Source organism: Passer domesticus, chromosome 6 (genome assembly GCF_036417665.1).
Source record: "Passer domesticus isolate bPasDom1 chromosome 6, bPasDom1.hap1, whole genome shotgun sequence".
Lineage (NCBI taxonomy): Eukaryota > Metazoa > Chordata > Aves > Passeriformes > Passeridae > Passer > Passer domesticus.
The window spans coordinates 32843574-32866177 of record NC_087479.1 but is presented as its reverse complement, the minus strand read 5'-3'; the positions used below and the strand labels follow the sequence as shown (position 1 = coordinate 32866177).

The following is a 22604-nucleotide window of genomic DNA, read 5'->3' as shown; positions in this document are numbered from 1 at the left end:
TCATAAATGAAAGTGCTATTGGAAGCAACTAAATATTATACATGCCTCTGAGAAAAATGGTAAGAGAATTAGAAAATAGGGAAAAGAATGCAGAGAAGGGGAAAATGCCCTCATGTAAACAAAGGTAAAAGGAGAGGAAATTGAATTCATTACATACATGATCAAAATTCCTTAGCAAGCTTAATAAGAAAGTCTTTCATAGAAGAAAAGCTGTCAAAACGGAAGATGACTTTGTAAAACAGAGGCCCATGCTGCAGCAGATTTTGCTAGGGCTAAACTTTACACTTTAAACAATGGAATACAAAGAACAACACAAATGAAATAATCAGACACAAAAATATCCTGACAATTAGACTTCTACAGATCAAATCAGAAATGCAACTTATTTTTATCATTGGTTTCCAAAAAAAGAAATAAATTCATAAACTATAAGCAAAGCAAATGAAAGCCTTTTAAACTTGGTTTTGTTATTAGGAGACAACATTGAAAGTACATTGGAATACCAACTTTAACTGGCCAGTTGTTTTTTTAATTTTTTAGCAAATGTGTCTGAGATTCAGAAAAGAAATGTAAGACAAAACAGTAACAACAATATCAGAAAGGTTCTTCCTTTCCTTAGTTTTGCATTTGTTTCTTGTCTTTGCAGTGGCTCTGGAAATGGATTTATCTTCCATTTCTACTCAGAGATGTGTGCTTTTCAAACAGCTTGGCTTTTACGTGCTAAGAACACAAATTGAGAAAATTCTGGCTTCTGGCCAGACCTAACTTCAGCTGTATCACATTCCCAGGTCTGTTCCTTTCTCCTGTTGCTTTCTTCTAGGATTTCAACTGTAAAATTTATCTATGGGTTTTGGAATGGCTGTTTTTTATTTTGAATATTGAGTGATATATACAATTTACGAGAACAGAAATGACAGTGACAATCTCAGAAATCATTAAAATGCTCCCAGAAGAAATATAATATTGGTTTCAAATGAAAGTACAGCTTTAGGCTAAGTCAGACTTGAGTGGTCAGTTCAAAATGTAACTTCACATATGATTAATATGCAAAGGCATTTTAAAAATGCTTCTAACTACTTTTCAGAAACCCAGACATTCAGTGTGCTTCCCCATCTTTTCACATTCTCTGTGTTTACATGTATCACAATCCTGGGCTTTAAAGCAGCTGGACAAGCTATTTTTTTTTACCTAAACACCTCTGAGTGATTTGTATGCTGAAATTATATATAGGAATAACCTCTAAGTTTGTTTTTGCACATACTACTCTAAAAAAAAATATTTATGCTTGAATATTAGATCTGCAAATATAATTGAAGAGAATTTTCATGGTTAGAAACTGTGACCCATTACAGCAATTGTAATACTCAACTGTGCTCCCTATTAGCTGCTGTCTCACACTCCATTAGTGCTTATGGTGCACAGGAAATGACACTCCCAGTAAAATGAAGCAAAATTTACCCCATGAAAATTGTATTAAAAAAAGGAAATATGAAAACAACCACCCAAATCTAAAGAATGGGGAGGAAGAAATATATACCATGATACAGTAAAAAAAAATAAATAAAGTACACATTTTAAATTTTTCCTTCTGAAAAATATGTTTCCCAGTACTTTTACTACACCAATAGATATTACAGGCATATAAAATCTTCCTGTTTTTCAATGTCTGGATACATATTATACACATAAAATACACATATATATGAGCACACACAAACACACATCATCTATGGTTTAACCTCAGTAAACCATAAAACAGACACTGAAGGCTTGTTCCTCTCTTCTACAAACATGCTAACTAAAGTGTCAAAATTGTACCCTTTGTAACATCTTTCTGGTAAGTCTCCTGCATTTGTTCAAGTGCCACAGTACTCCACAAAATCAGTCATGTTAGTCCAAAAATACATACTGAAATATCTGTATGGGCAACACTCTGTTAGCTTTATTATGTAATGAAATAACACCATACTTCTTACCAAACTGATTTACACAATCAAATTTTCCTTTTGAGTGAAACAGAACTGCTGGTGCATTTTGCTGTAAGGATATGGATTGGGCATGTGAGTGTGGAAGAATGGCAGAAGACTTGCTAAGACTGAATCCTGGTATCTGGTGCAGAAGATTCTTAGCTAAGTCAACAGTACTGAATTATTCTTTCAAAACTTACTGCAAAGTACATTCTGTGATTGGAGGCTCATTATTTCTATTCTATGAGCTAAAGTAACTACCTCTGCAGAAGCTGCTTTGTTAGCATGAAACAAAAAAGCAGAAAACCAAACATTTAAAAAGAACTGTTCCTACCTTTGCCAAGGTAATGCTATCTCAAGACTCAGAGATCATTTTAATAGCTAAGATTCAAAGGAATCCACTTCTCACATAACTGAAAGCAAAGCTGCAGGCACTTCCTTAGACTGATATATTTGTTTGCTGCCTGGTGTTCAGCTAGGATCTGACAAGTAAAAAAAGGTCATAACATACATTTGTAAAAAATACAGAAAAGCAAAAAGTTCTCTTGGGCCTTAAATCTCACTCACTACAAGAAAGACATTCCAAAGAAGAGCAATGAAGCTGTTGAAGGATCTGGGGAACACGTTGATAGGGAATATCTGAGGGAGCTCAAATTGTTGAGCCTGGAGAAAAAGAGACCTTATCACTTTCTACAACCACCTGAAAGGAGGGTATAGCCAGGTGGGGATCGGTCTCTTCTCTCACATAACTTATGATAGGATGAGAGGAAATGGCCTCAAGTCGCAGCATGGGAGATTTAGATTGGATATCAGGAAAACATTCTTCTCTGAAAAGGCCATCAAGCCTTGGAACAGGCTGACCAGGGAAGTGATGGCGTTTCCATCCCGGGAGGTATTTAAAAGACGTGTAGGTGTGGCACCTGGGGACATGGTTTAGTTGTGGACTTGATAACCCTAAAGTCTTTTCCAACCTAAATGATTCTATGATTCTAAAGTTGTTTGCCATTTATTACTGAGAGCTTTCCAAATTATTTATCTTCACAGACTCTCCATGCCTAGGAGGTCACAGAAACAATTCCTGAAGGCAATGGAGTACACAGCTATGGTTTTGCACAATGACCTTAAGTTAAACTCTCCATTTGTTAGTGTTGACTTTACAGCAAAGTTGAGACTACACCTATTTGATTAGGACAAAGCCATAAAGAAGAAGCAAGCTTTACTCTCTTATTTTTCCAGAGGGGACTACCAGGGAAAGCATCTTTTCCACTGGATGAAGCCATTGGTAACACATGTTAAGTTGTCATTGACAATAATGTTGGTAACAGTAGCTGTTACTTTTGCTCCTGCAGGTGGTAAAAAGTTCCACCTACAGTATTTTGCTGAAGAAAATCCCTGCTAATCCCTCTACACAGAGATGACTTCCAGGACATAAGAGACTTTTTGTGGCTGTTTTTTTTTTTTTCTTCTTAGCTACACAAATCTAGAACCTGATCTCTGGGTATAATAGTTTGATTTGAAAACTTTTCTACTTATGTTTTAAAGTTTAAAAAGGTCCTTATAATATAGAAAGTTCCAGCGATCCAGGATGTTTAGCTACCACTCCTGGAAAGAACAGCCTCATGAGTTTAGACTGTGTATGACACGACCACCTGAAACTGGGAGCATTCATGGGCAGGAGGGCTGGGTATTTCTTGCTGTTTGGAACTGCAGTGGTGTTTTGCTAGGCTAGAGAAGCAAAAAGGGATACCAGGATGCAGTGAGAGTATCCAGAAGGGTTTGTCTTCCCTAAGATCACAACTGTGATGTCACATTCCCTGTATGAGTACTTCAAATTCAACTGCATTTCCTGCAGCCACGATGCAGGTTGGTTTAATTATTGCAAAACCATGCAGTGGCTGGCCCATCACACACTTTCTGTCAAGCTAGTGATGTTTTGTATTGAATACTGCTTTAGCGAAGACTGGATTTGAAATTACTTGTTCTGCAATAGTAACCTGGTTGGATTCCCTTTTAGTGCCTGACTGGGACCTTGTCATCTGCTTATCCGCTTTTCTTTTTTTTTTTAATTTTTACTTTTAATTACCCACTGGGATGACCTGAACAACCCCGTGTCAAACCAAGTCTGTCAGTTGGTTTGATACCCCAACTGAAAAGCAAGACAGACTATTCAAAGCCTCTAGGTCTCAATATATTGAGGAAATACATTATGCTGAGAAACTCAAGCCATGGATAGCAGTCACTGCCCAGTCTTGGAAAGGACAGAAAGCTGAACACTTCAATCACTTATCCCAGAGCTTTCAAGAGATGTCACTTCACTACCACTGGGAAACAAGGAGCAATCACTGTCAGATAAACATAAAGGCTGATCTGTAGGGTGCTACTCTGTGGCAATCAAAGTAAAGACCAACAAAGTTTAAAAAAAAAAAATTCTTCCGCATATTTCTGGAAATGATGAGCAATATGCAGCAGGGGGGCCTTCCTCAAAAGACAGTTACTCAGAATATGACAAAATTTTATACTCTAAATCAATTTTGGCATGGAAAATAAACTCTGAGAGAAACTTTCCTTCTCCCTTTATTTGACCAGAAGAAAGTGCATCTGCTGTAGAACTGTCTCCCCTTATGTGTTTTAAGTATAGTGCTTGGAAGGATACTGCAGCAATAAATTCAATTTGCAACAGGAAATAGATTATCTGTTTCAACAAACAGAATGCAAAGCAAATTAAATGCCATTAAATTTTTCTTTTTTTTTAAAAGACTTGTCCTAATATTAGAATACTTATTTCTTGCTATAATGAAAAGGGTGAAATAATTTCTCCAAGATGTGCCTTGTCACAACACTGTGACATTTGTAATGAGTGACATTTTCTCTGGTATTTCTTTTTCCCATGGATGCCATAAAGTGCATCACATGAATATGAAGTGACATCTTTACTAACATGTGGTACTTACTTATCACCCACAATTCCCAAGTTGATTGTTGGATAGCCGTGTTCTTGGATTGTAGCTAGGAGAGTTGAACGGTTACTGTCCCGAATCTTGCCTGGCAAGAGGTCATCCTCAGGATTCAGCAGCTGTAAAACCAGAAACACTCTCAGTCAGTCTCCTTGGAACACCATGCTTTACACAAGTGAGCATTTTTTCTTCAGGTTGGACAGGATGTTTCTAGACACATATAATGAAACATATGTATAACATGATTCAGTAAATTTAAATTAATAAGATATGCAATGTGCTTGTTTAGTCCAATCCCCCATGTTGTTTAGTTTGTTTCTACTGGTTCATGTCTACAAAACATTCTTACTCCTTATGAGTACATGGCTTCTAATCACAGACATTAGCAATCAAACAAAAAACTTTCAAGTTTTCATGTTATTGTTCCTCTTTAAATGGTTTTAAGGGAACCTCATTAATGTTGTTAACCAGATTTAAAGTTTAATGAACATTTTGAAGTTCATTGTCTGCCCACCATAATAGATGTCTTTTATGACAGTCAGCATTGGATTAATGGACAGAAGCCTTATGCTTAGTTCTTATATCAATTACTGTTTTGGATTAAAAACTTTCTCTTAAGATAGTATATCATGGCAATTACTTCACATATGTTATGTATTTTGGAAGCAAAAGTACAAAACATACATATGTAAATGTATGTTTTATATATATTAGAAATTCTAATGTAGGACACAATAGTCAATACAATATTGACAGGAGACAAATAATATTACTAATAAGAATGTACCTGTCAAAATCACAGCACTAGGTAGTAAGGTAAGAATAATGAAAAGTGGAGCATGGGTAAATTTTATGCTTTGGCTTGCAGCTCTGTTTCTGTAAAGATTGTCATAGTATGTTAAAGAATGTTTTAACATTTTACAAAAGAGAATGTCTACATCAGTAAAGGACCCTTTAATGACCTGCAAGAATCTTCAATCTCACGGACGTTACTAATCAGAAAATCACCACCTGTAATCCTTGTAGCTCTATAGATTTATTCCTCAGTTAGTGGTTTGGTTCCTGCATGCCACACCCTGTTTATGTTGTGAAATCTGGCAACAATCTGTATCCCAGATGACAAAATTCAACCTACAAAAAGTTTGCAAAATCTTTCAAAATTGAACATATTCAAGCTGTATGAGAATACAGCTACTGATTTAATATTTGTGTCTGGATTTCAAAAGGTTTGTCTTAAAGGACAGTCAAAATTTCATGCTGTCTTAACCCACATTTCTCAACCCACATGTTCTTTAGGTTTTGCTCTTGCTATTCTTTCTCTGTCCTGCTGCTGGAAGAAGTGAGAGGGCAGAGTTGCTGGCCTGGGTCCACACACAACATATGTAAAATTAGTAAATTAAGTTAATCTTAAACCTGATTTTTCCCATGTAGTTAAAGCAACTATAAAGCTGGTCTTCTGTTCTACTAACAGGAGAGTGTCTGGATTTCAACATGTGCTACTATAAGAAAGAATATTGAGGCACAATACTGCAACAAGGCATTTGGTAGAACTATTCAGTTTTCCAAGACAGCTTGTCTGCCATTTGTGTTATAGATATAGAGGGTGTTGCTTAAAAGAAATTATTCTTCAGCCATGACTGGCAACATGAATTACAACCCCAGCTGGCACATGGTTGGATACATTACCAAAGTTTTGGCAAAGAGAGTGTGAGACCTGTGAGAAAGCCCCTAAGAGAGAAAACACAAGCAGATTGTTATGGGTTGATGCCTCACAAAAATAGCTCATGTCAGCATGAGTTGCCATCAAAAGCGAGTCTGCTTGGGAGTAGGGTGGAAGTCACTATCCAAAACATTGCCTCAAAAAAAATACAGTATTTCAGACTATAATTCTAAACAAACTTTTCTTACCTCATTCCCTGTTGACATTACTGCAACCACTGGAAACTTGTTAACTTCTACTTCAGTTACTCCAACAGTTGCTAAGAGACCAATCTCAGAGGGACCCATGTGGGTTCCTTTAGCCAGCACACATTCACCTCTTTTAATGTCATGTCCTATGGGTCTGAAAATCAGGACACAAAAACAACATGAAAGAAAAAGAAGATGAGATTCAAAGTACCTTTCCTTCATTGGTTCTGCTCCAGGTCTGGAGTGTCCATGGACGCTCCTTAGTCTGACTGTCAAAATGTCAGTACCATTCATGATTAAAAAATTACTTTGAAATTCATCAGCCCTTCTATTCCTAACAGAGATATTTTAATAAATACAGACCTGATATCTTGGCCTGGTCGAGCCTGCACCAGGATTCGAACTTCTAGTTCTTCAGTGCCCTACAAACATAAGGACATCATGTATGGTCAGCTGAACTAATCAAAGATTAATGCTTCATTTCTCAGAAGTTTACACAGCATCCATTACACTGAGACATTATGGCTTAAGCATCATATTGTTCTCCTGATTTGTTTGTCAAGGTTGCAACACAGTGTGTGCTGAAACTGAACAGCATTTTAAGAAATGCTCTTTATGATGAGCTCACTAAGGGAGGACCAGCACTGAATATGTAGCTTTAGCTTCCTATTTTTTTTAATGATACCTGTGTTTATATAGCTTTCCTGTGTTACACTGTTGGTCTGGTATACTGAGTGGATTCTTTGTACTCCTTCTCAGCCAACTTGATCTGGTCAAACCATTTCAAAGATGGCACTTCAAACAGACTATTAGTCTGGCAGACAGTAGGCCTTTACACTAGCAGAAAGGTGGAAAGAAGCTGTGTGCTGCAGCTGTTTCAGGATGCTCATATAGATTCCTGTAGTGGATACTCCTACTTGAGAGCCTTGTACGAATAAACTTCTTGTTTATTTACTGTGAACAAGAGACAGTGGCCTGAAGGGTCTGATGCATTTCCTTGTTCAGAATGTCAATAGTTTGGTGATTCATTCAATGCCAATAAATGGCACATGACCTCTATCATTAATATTTAATTTTAAGCCCTGCAAATGGGTTGATGATGTATACACTCAGTTTTGAGATAGTGCCAGCCTGTTAGTAGCACTACATCTAAACTTAGACTGGAAAAAATTCTGGTTTTACATTATGATGTAGTGCTTAAAATTTGCAATGTGGTAGTCCTCTCAAGATGAGGTGGCCACAAAAAAACGTGTTCAGTAAGGCTAATGGAATGATTAAAAAGCAGTGAAGGCAATAGTGTATTTTGCAGGAAGATATAATGTATACATATACATCTGTAATCTCAAAGCAGGATTGATAATTTCAATGATTTCCCTGCTAGGAAGAAGGAGAGCCTAGACAGCTTGCTGAGCTCATTAGATGTAAAAATCTATGCATTTAGTAAGATTAATAAGGCATGAGAAAGGATCCTGAGAGTGAGTTTCAGTTTTTGCAGTCTTTATCAGTTTTGAACACTAGAATTCATCTGCTTACACCCCAGCTGCAATCACAATGCTGACACTGAGCTGTGGTGAAGTGGAACAGCTTGTCAGAACAGCAGCAGTAGAGCAAAGGCTGATCTGAGCACAGAATCTTACACATAGTTCATTCCAAAGCTGAACTGGGAAGTTGTGTCAATAAGAGACACATCTTCTTGCCTTCAGGTCTCTCAGATGACAGCAAACATGATGATAGTGCCTTGAAATCACAGCTGGGATTCAGGAGCAAACACAGCAACACAAAGGAAGTCTAAGATGGACTCTTTGGAATAAAGTTGTCTACAGAGAGCTCCTCTGCTTCATAAAAAGCACATTTCACTATGTTGAGTCAATGGTGCATACAGAATTAGTACTACAGTATTCATTTTTTTCTGTGGTTTTTTTTTTCCCCTGTGTTTTCTTTCTGTGTTCTTATTTGCAGCATCTGTAAGGTAGTCCACTAGTATGATTTAAAGTTAGGCTAGAAAATCTGTTCAAAAACAGGTTTATATCTACATTCTGGAGAAATATGCACCTTTATCCATTTCTTGGCTTTCAGAGGTCTTAAATTCAGTAATGTTCACATTTTAAAGGAGCACAAATGTCTTTTAAAAATCTTAGTTGTAGTTTAAAAAAAAACATTTACTTCCCCTGTTTCATAACAAAACCTCAGTTTCTAAATAGATTCATTGGAAGGTATTTGTATAAGAAATATTCTCCAAAATCCACCAGGTTCACCTTTGCTGAAACAAGACCAACTCTGATAATACAGAACTGCCTTCATAGCACAGTTTAAAGGAACCCAAGTCATCCCATGGATTTTGTGGCACTTAAAACAGTTCACTTTCCCACAGAAAATCATATTCAGCTTTAATTACATCAGCAGTGATTCACTGTATTATTCTGAGATCAACATGTAATTAAAAAAAAACATTTCCCCTTCTTATCTGGTGAGATTTCCACTAGCCCATGTTTTAAAATGTCAATACAGTAGGCATTCGAATTGGATTGTAGGCATGGGTTTCTAAGAGGCACTTGCCTTTCCTCAAATCATGCTCCCAAGCATTTTAGAGTCAGCATTCAACAATTTTGATGAAAAATCAGTCAGACCAGGAAAGTCTGCGGTACTGTTATCACAGCCTGAAAAAGTGAGAATTGCCACTAGGAACTGATGCAAAAATCCTCAAACTTCTGAGATTACTGAAGAGCTTTTCTGTATGACTGTCTTTCATATTTACAGGATTGTATCATGTGCCATTTACTGCTGCACACAAAAGAAAAATGAGTTTTTTAACTTGTGACTCACATCATCTGATTCCCTGATGAGCTCTGTATCTTCCACCTGCACCACTGCATCAGCACCACATGGAATTGGAGCACCAGTTGTAACTCGCATTACCTGACCAGGCATCACAGTCTGAGTTGGCTGAAAAATAAAAAAACAGAAATTAATCTCTTTTTTGGAAAAATAATTAAATTTCAAGCCACTGGAACTTTATGTAAGTAATCTATCTGAAGGATCAGAATTCTTATTTGCAGCATGACTCTGATATACTGTGAGTGATATTAACAGGTACAATAAACTCCAATTCACACCTGGCTTTATTTATATGGCCACATATTAAGTGGCTTCACTTTTTTCTCCTTATATTTCTATCACATGAACAACTTTCAGAAGAAGGAATATACTAATACTTAGAAAAAATATTTGGCACAGAAAAATAACTGGGTTAAAATTTTAACTGTTAGATGGAAACTTCCATGAACAAAAATCTAGCAGTTCTCAGCACATAAATATTTTTGCAGAGCACTCTGTCTCCCAGGGCTGAAATTGCTTTGGTTGATTTTTTAGTCTGTTTTGTTTTACCAGCACACTATTTATGAAAAACCAACAAATAATAGTAATGTAACCAACTGCTTAATTTTTAGGCAGATTTCCTAACATTAAGACACCTCAATACTGGTTCACAGAGAATATCTATCTTTGTGAGGGTCAATTTAGAATAGCCTAAAATAGATAATATTCTACAATTCTATAAAGTCACAGGACATTAAAAAGTTTCAGCAGAAGCAGTACAAAGAACAGTAAAATATCAGAACAACATGATAAACCAAATGATACAGTTTTAATAACACTTCTCACCAGGCAGACTATTTTCATAAACATTTATCAAAATCCAGGGTAAAACTGTAATTTGACCATAACTATTTAAGAAAGAAACAACTAAAAAAAATCCCAAAAATGAAACTAAAAGAAGCAGATATGATGACTGAGATTTCATTGCTGGCTTCTCCCAGCACTGCAGTAAGCCTGGCTTATCTAGGTTTCAGTGTTACAAGTGAACATGTGCTACACAGAGATCTATGCAGCTGTGATCAGAGTAACACATTCTGTGCGTGTCACACGTATAGCTCATGTGCACACCGACTCCAAACTCCATATGCAGTGCTGGAATACATCCAGGACTTCTCAAACTATAATTAACAGACATTTGGCAGCAACCCACAGGCTGCAGGCAGTTCCTCCCAGGACTGTTACCTGCTCCTGCCCAGCAGGAATTTACTCCATGACTTTTGTCAGGGGCTGACAGACACGACCAAACTCTAGACCAGTGGTCAGCACTTCAGCTGCATGAAGCTGTTTGCCTTGCCCATTCTTCTACTCCTTCAGACCTGTCATAACCACTGAAAGGTGAGTGTTACTTTGAAATGTGTGTATGTCACACATTTGGGACAGAAGCCATAGGAAAAAGCTGGGATGGTGTTTATCTGGCTCACCACAGTATCACAGCGACCTGCGTATTCCAAGAAACAACTGAGCCTAGAACTGACTGAATCTTAACCCTTTTCTACAGGTAACAGAAATCTAATATCCTGGGAGAAGAACATAAATAAAACCAACCCACACTTGCCATATGTCACAGTTAGTATATTTTTAGGGCAAGATTCATGCTATCATAATGTAGGTATCTAAACAAGGTGACATTAAAAAAACCCCCACTTTTAAGAAAATGGCATTTTATTCCTCACCCCACACTATTCACAGAGTTGTGGATGGATAGCAGAAACACTGCCATTTATACTAAAGCTGCTTAAAAGGGAAAATAATGCTATCGAGTGTGTAATTTTGATTTTTATGAAAAGAAATGTTACAAAAGGCAAAGCTTACGCCTTGGATAATGTATTTTGCATACCATTGTAGATATAATCTAAAAGTACATTACAAATAGGTAATATTGTCTTGAACTTACTAAGTATTGCTGGCTTAAATGACAAACTTCAGAGGAAAAATGTATTGCATAAAAAAATCTGCCTATTAAACTGCATCATAAAGAATACAAAATGTCTACTACTGCCACAAATCAGAGCCTATGGTGATAAAATATGCTGTAACTAACCATGTTTTTGGAGTTTATTGTTAGATGAGTTAATTTTTTGAGATGTAATGATGTGATGCATTTAAACAAATTCATGATACAATTGCTTTTAGAACTGGTTATGTTGCTTATAGATTTAATTTCATTTTTGTCTGCTGAGAATTTGATCAGATTAACTTTATGAACAAAAGTCAACCACCAGATTTATTTGTGAATCTCCAGGGCTATATTCCTCTATGATAGGTTTTTTTGGAGATAAAGAAATGATTGCTTCTCAGAAAACATATTAATGTGCAAGAATTTCACAGAAGCTCTTCCAAAGGGCCTTTGAGATCTCACTTTTACCTGCAATGGGGCAATACTGGTTTCTGTCCTTTGCATTCATTACTGATAATCTACTCAATTTTAGTCATCGAATAAAAGCCAGAAATAATTTACTAAGCACACCCCCTATTTTCTCCTGCACATGATTACACCTCTCCTCTGTCATTTAGAATAATCCATGCTCCTTTCTGTAAAAAGGCTCAAGTTAATGGAATAGTGGAAAATGCCTGCTTTTCATTCTAACATTGTAGCTGGTTAGTTGTAGTGCCTCTTACAAAGACCTTTAGAAAGCATTGTAGGAAATGCTGTGGTCTATGTAAGTCTACAGAAGGAAAACCATTTTTCTTATGGCTCAGTATGTTACACACAGGCCATTGTGGATGGCTCATGACCAGTAATCTCAAGTGTGCCCTAACCTTCCCAAAGCAAGGTAATGCTGAAAGCTTTCCCTGATATACAGAAAAAGGGTTAACACAAACATGACCATCTGGAGATGGAAATCAGAAAACACACAAACTAAAAATTGATAGAGAAATGTCCAATGTGGCTATATGGCCTCCTTGCAATTTTAGTCCAATCTTTTTCCTTGCTACTAGCATTTATATAACCTTTTTCCCTACAGGAGGAGCCAAATCTAAATCTATTTTGAACTCCCTGCTGTGAATCATTCTGTTAATTGGTCTGTAACATGAAAAGCAGAATGTTGCTGCTGAGAGTGACTGAAGGGTGAAATGAGACTGAGGAGCCTTCCAAGGCTATAAATAATTTCTTGGGAAGGAGATGAACCTGAAGATGTGTTTGCCCCAGAAAAAAAACTTTGACCAATTATTCTGAAGTCAACAGCCTTGTTTTTCTAACTTGCCACTGGTATTTTCAGAAATAGTCTCTCTCTGTATGCCTGCTTCCCACCCAATTCTTGCTCCTTGCCAGAGAGCCTTCCTATTCCCCGTAATCTGGGAGGACAGACTGTCCCTGAGAGACATTTGTGAGCTCTTGAACTTTGTAGGAGGGAAGCAGCTTCCATTTGCCCTTTTATCTTTTGTACAAACCTGCTGAACTGATTAGGACACTGAAACACTTCAGACCTCTAATGGGAAGTAGTCCCCATTAGAGACAACTTCAACAGTACTGCTTTTAAGCAACAGTGTGCTGGGATATTTAACTAGCAAAATGGTAATATTGATGACAGGGGAATAGTGATAGGAGTGAAAATTCAGCGGGTTGCTCTGCTGGTTCTTGCTATTTTATAGTGATCATAAAAAGGGCTGTAAAAATAGTTGTCTTTGAATCTTTTGGATTCTAGACCAATGCTTGAAAATGCAGTCAGGAGGGCTAAAAATATAAGGCAGGCTAAAAAACTGCTAAATTCTAAAAAAAACAAAAGCAAATGAATTCAAAGTAATTTTACATATTTTGTGCAACTGATCCATTAATCTAAGTTCACATGAATATCAGTACTGAGAATATGTCTATTATACCAAAGTATAATTCATGATGATGGATGGGACTGAAAGCAAAAATAATTTTTACAGTTCTTCTTATCATGATTAGCCAAATGAAATGTCTATTACACATTTAGACACAGTTCAAGTCCATTTAAAAAAAAAACCTGAATAATCCTGCAACTGGTAATACTTCTAAAACCTGAAACAGCTTTTGAAATACGCCAATTTTACTTGAACTTTTTTGTTTAGCAGTCAAAATGGACACACTGTAAAATCCTCATTAAAACTGATCAATTTCTTGTTTTGCCTGTTACTTATCCCTTTCTCCATCATTTCACATACAATACACAGAATTATAAATCAGGATTTGAAATAGCTGGAGAAACATTTTGGACTAACTCACATTTTCCTGAACACAGCTGGCAGGTATGATTAAATGGGCAGAATAACAGTAGTTGAACATAACTGATTTTTTTTATCCATTACCAGAATGAGTACAGAAATGTAATGAAATATGCTCTTGAATTTGAGAACAAATCACGAAACACATTTATTAATGAATATTTATAGAGCACAGCAGGTCACACACAGGTCACGCCTCAACTTGCTTTTAAAATCAATCCATGTATCAGCTAAGGTGCACAAATATTCTTCTCACAAACCAGCCTCAAACCAGGATGCTGCCAGTCTTCCTCAAGATTGTTCTGATGGTTACCTATCTATAAAAGCTTAATAAAAAATTTATACACTTCATTTTGCAGCTATTAGGGTGAAAAATAGAAGCATCTTATGAAAACAGTTATTGGGCTGACATCCTTAAAAAATCTGTCAGCAAGAGGGGGTTAAATCACTCTTTTCGCTGCTTATGAATTGCTGTGCCACTAGAAATCTCATGTCCTCAAACACTGGACCAGGGCAGAATGTTACTGTATGCACTCCTATCAGACATGTCAGCACAATGCTCTGAAGTATTTTGGGATATCCTTGTTAGCTCCTTATGTAACTGTACTACCTCACTTTCTGAAATCATGTCCCAAGGCACATAGCGGGAGGGTCAGTACAGCTGTGTCCTACTTCACACCACATCCAAGACTACTGAATTTTGGAGCACTAGCAAAGCTTATAAAAATACAAAGCAGAATCTTACAGAAGAAAAATACATTAAAAAAGAGAAAAGAAATTGTGCTCACCTGCTCACCAGCCTGGGATTCCCCTATGATGAATCGATCTCCTGGGCCATCAGCAGCTGTTAAGAGGGACAACATAAATGGTAAACACTGAACCAAAACAAATGATGGCATTATAAATAAAGAACAGGAGAAGAGCAAGGATGATATAATGTTCTGTTCTTCAGTGACTTCAGTTCTTCATGACTAAGGTTATAGAAGTTCTGCAAACATTTTACCTTTTAGGTCCATTTGAGGTGTGTTTATTCTTTTGAAAAACACAGGTTCTATAAGAAATAGTATTTTTAACTGAAAATTTCTGGGCAGTACGAGGTCACGTAAATGAAGACTAGGAGGAATTACATTAATAACAAAGATTTAAGGGTGTTCATGACAGTATTGCAATACTGAAAATTAGGAGTACGAGATCACTGATCTAACAAGTCTTCAGGACTTCCAGTTTAGCATATCTGCATTTTTACAGGGATAATGAAGGCACAATTACTAATAACATTTAAACTCCTGTCTGCTTCAAAGGTCTTTCAGCAAGTTGCATTAGTGGTATTATAGGCTTTACCATATGTAAACACGTGTGAAGCACAAGCAGCTCTGCCTTTCTAAGCACAGCAATCGTGTTGCCAAGAGTGCTCAAACAAACTAGGCTAGAAGATCACATTTAAATCTGCATTATTATTAATTTTAAATCTGTAGCTGTCAAAAGTTGATATCCTAGAGATGAAGTCTAATCAGTGACAACCTTTATCTTAAGAACTCGGGTTTTACTTCAGGAGCCCTGAATATACACCTAGGTTACCCTGTATGGAGAAGAACTACTTTCAGGAAGGATGTTCATTCAGTCTATGATTTATCACATTTGTACTCATGCATTGGCTGCAGCTTTGCAGATCATTATCTATGGTACTTAGCCATGTTTGAAGACTAATAATTAACTTAGCTTTAAAAGCCTATCAAACAGACTAATCTATGAACTTTAGAGTGAACTCAAAAAAGCGGAAAAGGACTCTTCAACTAGATATCCTTGAATAATGCATATAATGCTACTGAAAACGGTTGTTAGGCCTGCACTGAAAAAGAAAAAGTGCTTGTATGATCCAGCAAAAGAAGAGAAAGAAATTCCTAATAGCTAAATTATTTTAAACCTGATAAAATGCTACTGAATTAGAGTTTATTCCCCCACTAATAATAATATGGATACAAAGTGTATAGATGATACACAACTGATATAAAATGAGAAAAAGACAGGGGTTTGGGCAGACATGTTATGTCACTGAAAGCTAATCCTTATACTTTTGTAAGAAGTATCCATTAATGTAGTCAATATTAACTCTGCCTAAAAGCTTTTTTTTCATATCTGAAGGTACCAGGTTCACAAGAATAATAAGAATAGAACAAAACAGTATAGAATGGAATAGAATAGAGCTGCCTGATCAATTCAGGGCTAACCAAAATGTAAAACAAATTATTAAAGGCATTGTCCAAATGCCTTTGACACAGAGACAGGCCTGAGGCATCAACCCACTCTCTAGTGGGTTCTGTTGCAGTCTGTTCCAGTGTCTGCCCACTCTCTTGGTAAAGCACAATTTCCTGATGTCAGAGTTAAACCTTCCCTGGCACAGCTTTCAACCATTCCCACACAAAATGTCACTGGACACCCTGTGCCCTTCCCCTCCACAGGGAGCTGTAGGGAGTCATGAGGTCACCTCTCAACATACTTTTCCTCAAACAAGACAAACCTGAAGTCCTCAGCTGCTCCTCATAGGACATTCCTTCCAGGCCTTTCACCAGCTTTAGAGCTGTTCTCTGCATGCATTCAAATATCTCAGTATTACTCTACTTGCATTTACCACCAAAATTAGGTTTTGTGTGTTGGTTCTGTCAGAAGTTGCTGAAAATGACATTCATGATCACTCTGCTCATTCTGCATGTTTACTGAGATTGTATTTGTGCTTTGCCTTACCCTGCAGCAGTCAGATTGCAAGAGAGCATTGGCTTGATCCCAAGGCCCTTGTCACTCAGCATTCTACTCAGAACTCACTCTCTTAGCTTTTCTGAGTGTTACTTTACCTGTATTTCTCTGGCTATTTTAGACCAAATTACTAGTCATTTTGGTCTGCCTGTCTCTCACGCACACTCATCTTGTGGACCTGAAATTTTATTTTTATATTGAATGTATGGGAAAGCTACTGGATTACATCCATTGCCTGGGTCTATTTCATGGGCAGTTGCTTTCCATGTTTTCAACTGCCAGTAACAAAAAAGATATTTTAATGTCCCTAGAAGAAAGCTGGCTATTGTGCACAAATTTCAACATGGTGTTATTCTGATTCAATGGCTACCACAATTAAATCACTACCAGTATCATGTTTGATTCCATATATTTTAAATTTCCTTCACAGACGTATGAGGCGAGCATCTTTATTCTTGCTTTACGAAGGGAAAAACTGATGCACAGTGAAGTAACTGGCTCAAAGTAATGTGGCACCTAGTGGCAAAGCAGAGTGTGAATTCAGGTCTGCTTAAAATTAATTAAATTATTTGCTGCTTGAAATTAATTCAGTCATACAACTAATTTTATTCATATATGGCAGCTGCAGTATTTTTGAAGTAAGAACCTCTTCTTTTGAGGTATCTTCATAAGAGAACATGATGGTAAGTTTCTCAAAAATTCTCTGATGTAATCAATATATGTAATGGTTCAACAAAGTAAAATATACATAAAAATCCTCATTAAATTTACAACAGAGGAATAGAAGGTGAATCCATAATTCAGAAACAGATGTTCTGTAATTGTCCTGAATTTTAAATGTTTCCAAGAAATGCACGACCAACAGAGGTGCAAATCTAGGAGCACACATGGGTGCAAATTTGCTTGTGTTCACCAGTATCCACTTAAAAGATTTGAGTTTGGCTTTGTGGCCTTCCTTCAAGACAGTGCAACTGTGACCCCAGCAATGATCTGTATCAAATCTAAACTAAAACAACCCCTGCTGGATCCAAAACAGGTGAATTAACATGTTATAAAGTAGCAGACACTATCGTACATGACCACAAAGTGAGCGTTTACCTCTGACAGCGTAACCATCTTTTACTGATGCTGGAAATGGTGGCAGATTATCTTTTGCATATACATCTTGAGCAAGGACTCGCCCCATTCCATCTAGAAAAAAGAGAAAAGACCATGCTCTGTGTCATTACAGTGCGTGAAAGGGGGAAATGAAGTTAACAGCTGTGCCCTCCTATAGGTGAAATGTATGTGTATGGGACATACAGATCTCTCAGGCTTTAGATTTTTGACCCTACATACAGAAAAAAAGACTGCAGTCTGAAAGTAATGATAAAGGATTTGTTTAAGTCTGTGCTCCTGGTTATAGTGAAATTGCTTACAGTAGATTTTAATGCCAAGTATCCAAACCCAGAGGTGATAGCTCTGATTAAGGACCAGACAGAAAAACAAGTATTTGTTTCGTCAGCACAAGTTTTTCCCCTAAGATCTCTTGAATATAGGCATTTTCATTATTTTCCTTTATTTGAATTTTTGTTAAATTTCTATTTTAAAAACTTGTAAAATGACATGTCAAAAGTAAATCCTATGCACAGAAAGTGAGAGGTGATGAATTGAGAACATTAACAATGGACCAGTTTTCATAAATTGACAAAGAAGTTTGGCAATAGATTAGCTTCACCTAATTGCTAAGAGCATTTCTACTTAATGGAGAGTGAGTCCACATAAGTGTCAGAATTATTTATATAAATTTACAGTGTTACAGTTCTAAATATTTTAATAGCTGTTTCAAACACACTCTTTCTCTTCACTTAGCAACTATGGCTGATGAGCTGTAATTTGGCTCAGCCTCCCTGTAGAGACTGATATGAATTATTTCACCCTCAGTCAAGTGGCTGGTACTTTTATGGCACCAGCAAGAGCTTCATTTTTTAGTATGACATGGAACAGAGTGGAAAATATGTAACTTGGCCCTTGATATAGTGTGAGAGAGAAAGCAGATTTATTACATGTGTGATTAGATGTACTGGGAAGGGACACATGGGTAAGAACTACTGAGACTGGCTTGATTCCAGTATGTCTAAGTAAAAGAAGGGAAGCCCTTCTCATAATAGAGGCCTGCTCCTAGGGTGCGTTGTGGCACTGGAAGGCAATATCCAGCTGAAAGTATGATGGAGTGAGAGGATGCATGATTATTTCTGCCAGGAGAATTTGCATGGATATGTGCTTTAGAGATTATGATCTTTGAGACATGCCAAAAAAGAGAAGTGCATAAAGTGTGTTTCTTATTTTACAGACAGGGAAATCTGCCAGGTCCGGATCAACTGGGAAGGCAGAAGAGCTAGAGCTGCACACTAAATGGGCAGATTTTGTTAAAAAAGTTCACCCACTCAATTTGGAAATGTTCAGCTCCAGTGAAGTGGTATTATAATGAAGATTGCATTTTACTTATTAACACAAAGTGACTTAGTTAGCAATTAATTATTGTAACTATAACAACATTCTGCTCACATCTGTATGTATCAACTTTCAGCCTGAAGTTACTGTTCATGCTGTGTTGCTGAAATAAATACTGCCATAAAAATGCTCCTGAAACCTGTTAAAGCATCTAGAAAAGCACTTTTGTAATGGCCATTAATTCACCTGTGCAAACCTGCATATCAGTGCCTGTGATACACAATATACAAGTTATTAGAAAGCTCACAGAAGCTTGTACACTTATATTGAGTAAAAAAATGCAGACACAGACATTTAAATTGTAGCACAGAAAAGGCAGCTATCAAAGGCCTAGTAAAAATACCCTTTGTTCATAGATGCACAAAATCTCATACAGAAGTGATACTTCCAATTTTAGCAGGCATGTTGTGCCTTCAATTTGCTTCTTGTCTGCATGCAAAATCACACCAATTAGGGCAAAGTTGAACAGTTTGTTCTTGGCATACTGCCAGGCAATATTTGAAAGGAATAAATGGTTAGACATTAATGGGAATGAGTTCCATTACAAGAAGAAAAATGTAAGAATTATTTGCTGAAGCAGCCTTAGGCATTTAAAATGAAGCAAATCAGCAACTAGAGGACAATCTTGAGTACCTCTGCACTCTCTTTTAAGAACATATTCTAAAAATACAATTTGACCCTATGTTGATTAATTGTAATTCAGAAAGATGTTCTGCATTATTTTAATGTCATCAAACTGCCCCTTGTGATGCTTATAGCTTTCTGAAACAAAATGGTGAATTATGAATTATACTAAACTCATTTTTCAAATGTGGTATTTGCTAAGCTTGAACCTGGAACAGTTCCGTGAAGAGCTTTGATTTCTCTGGGGCACAGCAATAAGACATCTTGTACTAGGAAGTGATGGATTTTGTAAATACTGCCCTGGTGGCACTTCAGTGTGATATGAAAAGTCAATGCTACCAAACCAATCAGTGAGGCTCTTGGATTAGACAAGAATAAATACGTTGTTCTCTGGCTTAAGCTCATACAATGTAGGTTGCTTCTGCATTATAATTTTATTATCAATTAAACTTCTGCATCTTCTTAGTTTCAGAAGAATAAGTATAATCATGTTGTCTAAAAACTTAATCTTATGTGCCCACAGAGCTATACTCAGGTGACTGCATTTATTTGGAATAAAAGCCTAACTGGTGGCTTCATACCAGATATCAATGATGGCAGGTGAGAAATATACTTCAGATGCCCTGGGTTATGACACTTTCATAAAATGCTTTAGGACAGTCCATTTTTGCTAAATATGAAAGAGGTTAAATGATCTATATGGTCACTGAGCAACACACCAACATGAAAGTCATGTTTCAAAATATAACTTTAATAATCCTCTCCCTTATGTTAGGAGAGAACAGATAGATCTGTGAGACTACAGCCTGCCTTGACTTAATCAAGAATAATGTCAGGATTGTACTGGGTATTTGTACAGAACAACATTTAGCAGCTTTATTTATGAGGATGATTGCTATGAAATATGTTTAGTTTTAACTAAATCAGGTTAAATTAATTAGGCAATTAGCACTCCTAGAATTTTGCACATTTCACTTTCCTTGGAGAGAAACTGTGCTCCTGAAAGATAGTTTCAGTTGTAATTCAAATTCACAAAATCACGAAGAAAACAAACACAGCACAATAGGGCTTTTCTAAATACAGTTTCAGACCTCCAGAACTAAATTTTTTAAATTTTCTGAAATTTGATATATATTAACAAAAAAAAGAACCCGTAACTAATTGAAAAACTGGTTCTTAATTAATTGCATTCTTCAAAATTAAATTGTCTTTTATCCAACACATAAGTGTGTGCATACACACACACACACATATGCCTATATAAACAATTCTGTATATTTGTCTGTGTAACATTATGGTGATCCTTTAAGAACTTCTGAAAATGCATTTCCATCTCAGGATTTGTATCTGTAGATTAAGAGAATTGAATTTGCAGTATCACAGACACAGACATGTCCTTTAGGCTGTCTCTGATAGGCTCAATCCTGACATTTCATACTATATACTTGGAAAATGTACCATGCTAAATTAAGCGTGCACTACTTGAAAAATAAACTGCAAGATAAAATTTTGCACTACAGTGCAAAAATATGAAGGAATTGCTGGTATAATTATGTGAACATTAAATCAAGTATCTGTCTCTGAACCTGCTAATGTTACCATCAATCTAATGCTTGTGTTTTGGGTGAGAGGGAAGAGGGTCAAAACTAAAGTGACTCAGCAGACTCAGTTCATTATTTTTGACAGAATAACAGTGCCAGAAATAACAATAGATACATTCTGTACTTACAATCAAAACTTCTTTTATTCAAAGACGAATAATAATCCGACAGTACCTTAACTGTATCTGACATACCAGAATAAATATATGATCTGCTTATCAGGGAGGCAGATGCCAGTATTTCATCCTTTATTTCAGGACTTCAGGGTTGCATATGTAGCATTGATTTGGACTAAATGCACCCAACACTGCAGCTCATCATATTGTTCACAAAGACCTGTCTTAGAAAAGACATTTAACTGACAGCTACCCAAAAGGCCCAGTAGTTATGCCCAGCATTTATGACTTAGTGTCTTCTAATCTGCACACCATTATGAAAGTGCAGGGTGTATTATGCATATTCCTTGTTGATCCAGTATTGGTGCTGTTCTGAATGCAAGATATGGAGCATTTTCTCAGAAATGCTGCTGCCAAAGCATAGAGGAACACTGAGCTCTGCTTGGAGTCACTAAATGCACAGGTGTTATATTACATATAGTCTGCTAAATCAGTATGTCAATATGAAGACATCTTGAAGGCTTCTTGTAGCACAAAGATTTGGCAAAGAGCATGAAAACTTTGAACTTCCAAGTCAGAAGACAGAATATTCCATTCAGAAATTATTTGTGTCTCTGCTGTCTGTAGCACACCAGCGTCCTAAATGTTTTTGCCTTTTGAGGTTTATAGTTCCACAATCTCTTCACTCACCACCTTACTTTTGGACAATCTGGAAGAATCCCTGGAAGAGGCTTCTGCCTCCCTACCTAGCTGAGGTTTACTTGTCAGCATATTTCCTGTCATGGTTTTGTTATGTGCCAAGAACATTCTCCCAGGCTTGATGTAAGGAATAGCAGAAGCTTAGGGAGGCACCTAATAGACACTATGAATACAATATTTCAGGAAGGAGGACACTTTACCTGAATAAACATGAGAGATGCCTTGCTAATTCCTTTTAGGGCCAGAAAATCACTCCATCTATCCCTACTTATACATGGTATAGATACAGTCACAAAGTCAAAAAGTCTGATATTTTGCTTGCTGTTTGGTGCTTTTGAAGACAACTTCACTGTATAAATCAAAACAAATTACTCTTTAATTACAAAGTTTGGATAGATCAAACATTAAAAGGAAGTAATTTCAGAA

The 22604-nt window shown here is 36.7% G+C and overlaps 1 protein-coding gene across 23 annotated transcripts in view; it reads right to left on the bottom strand.

Moving 5' to 3' along the window:
* Positions 1-22604, bottom strand: part of GPHN (gephyrin) — a 266641-nt gene that overhangs the window by 23554 nt on the left and 220483 nt on the right. For all 23 annotated transcript variants that reach the window (XM_064424218.1, XM_064424222.1, XM_064424221.1 and 20 more), the window contains 6 exons: positions 17744-17836; positions 14683-14738; positions 9653-9772; positions 7193-7251; positions 6830-6983; positions 4919-5040 (listed from right to left, as the gene is read on the bottom strand). In XM_064424218.1, the coding sequence (XP_064280288.1) occupies positions 4919-5040; positions 6830-6983; positions 7193-7251; positions 9653-9772; positions 14683-14738; positions 17744-17836 (604 nt within the window). The remainder of the gene's footprint in view (positions 1-4918; positions 5041-6829; positions 6984-7192; positions 7252-9652; positions 9773-14682; positions 14739-17743; positions 17837-22604) is intronic.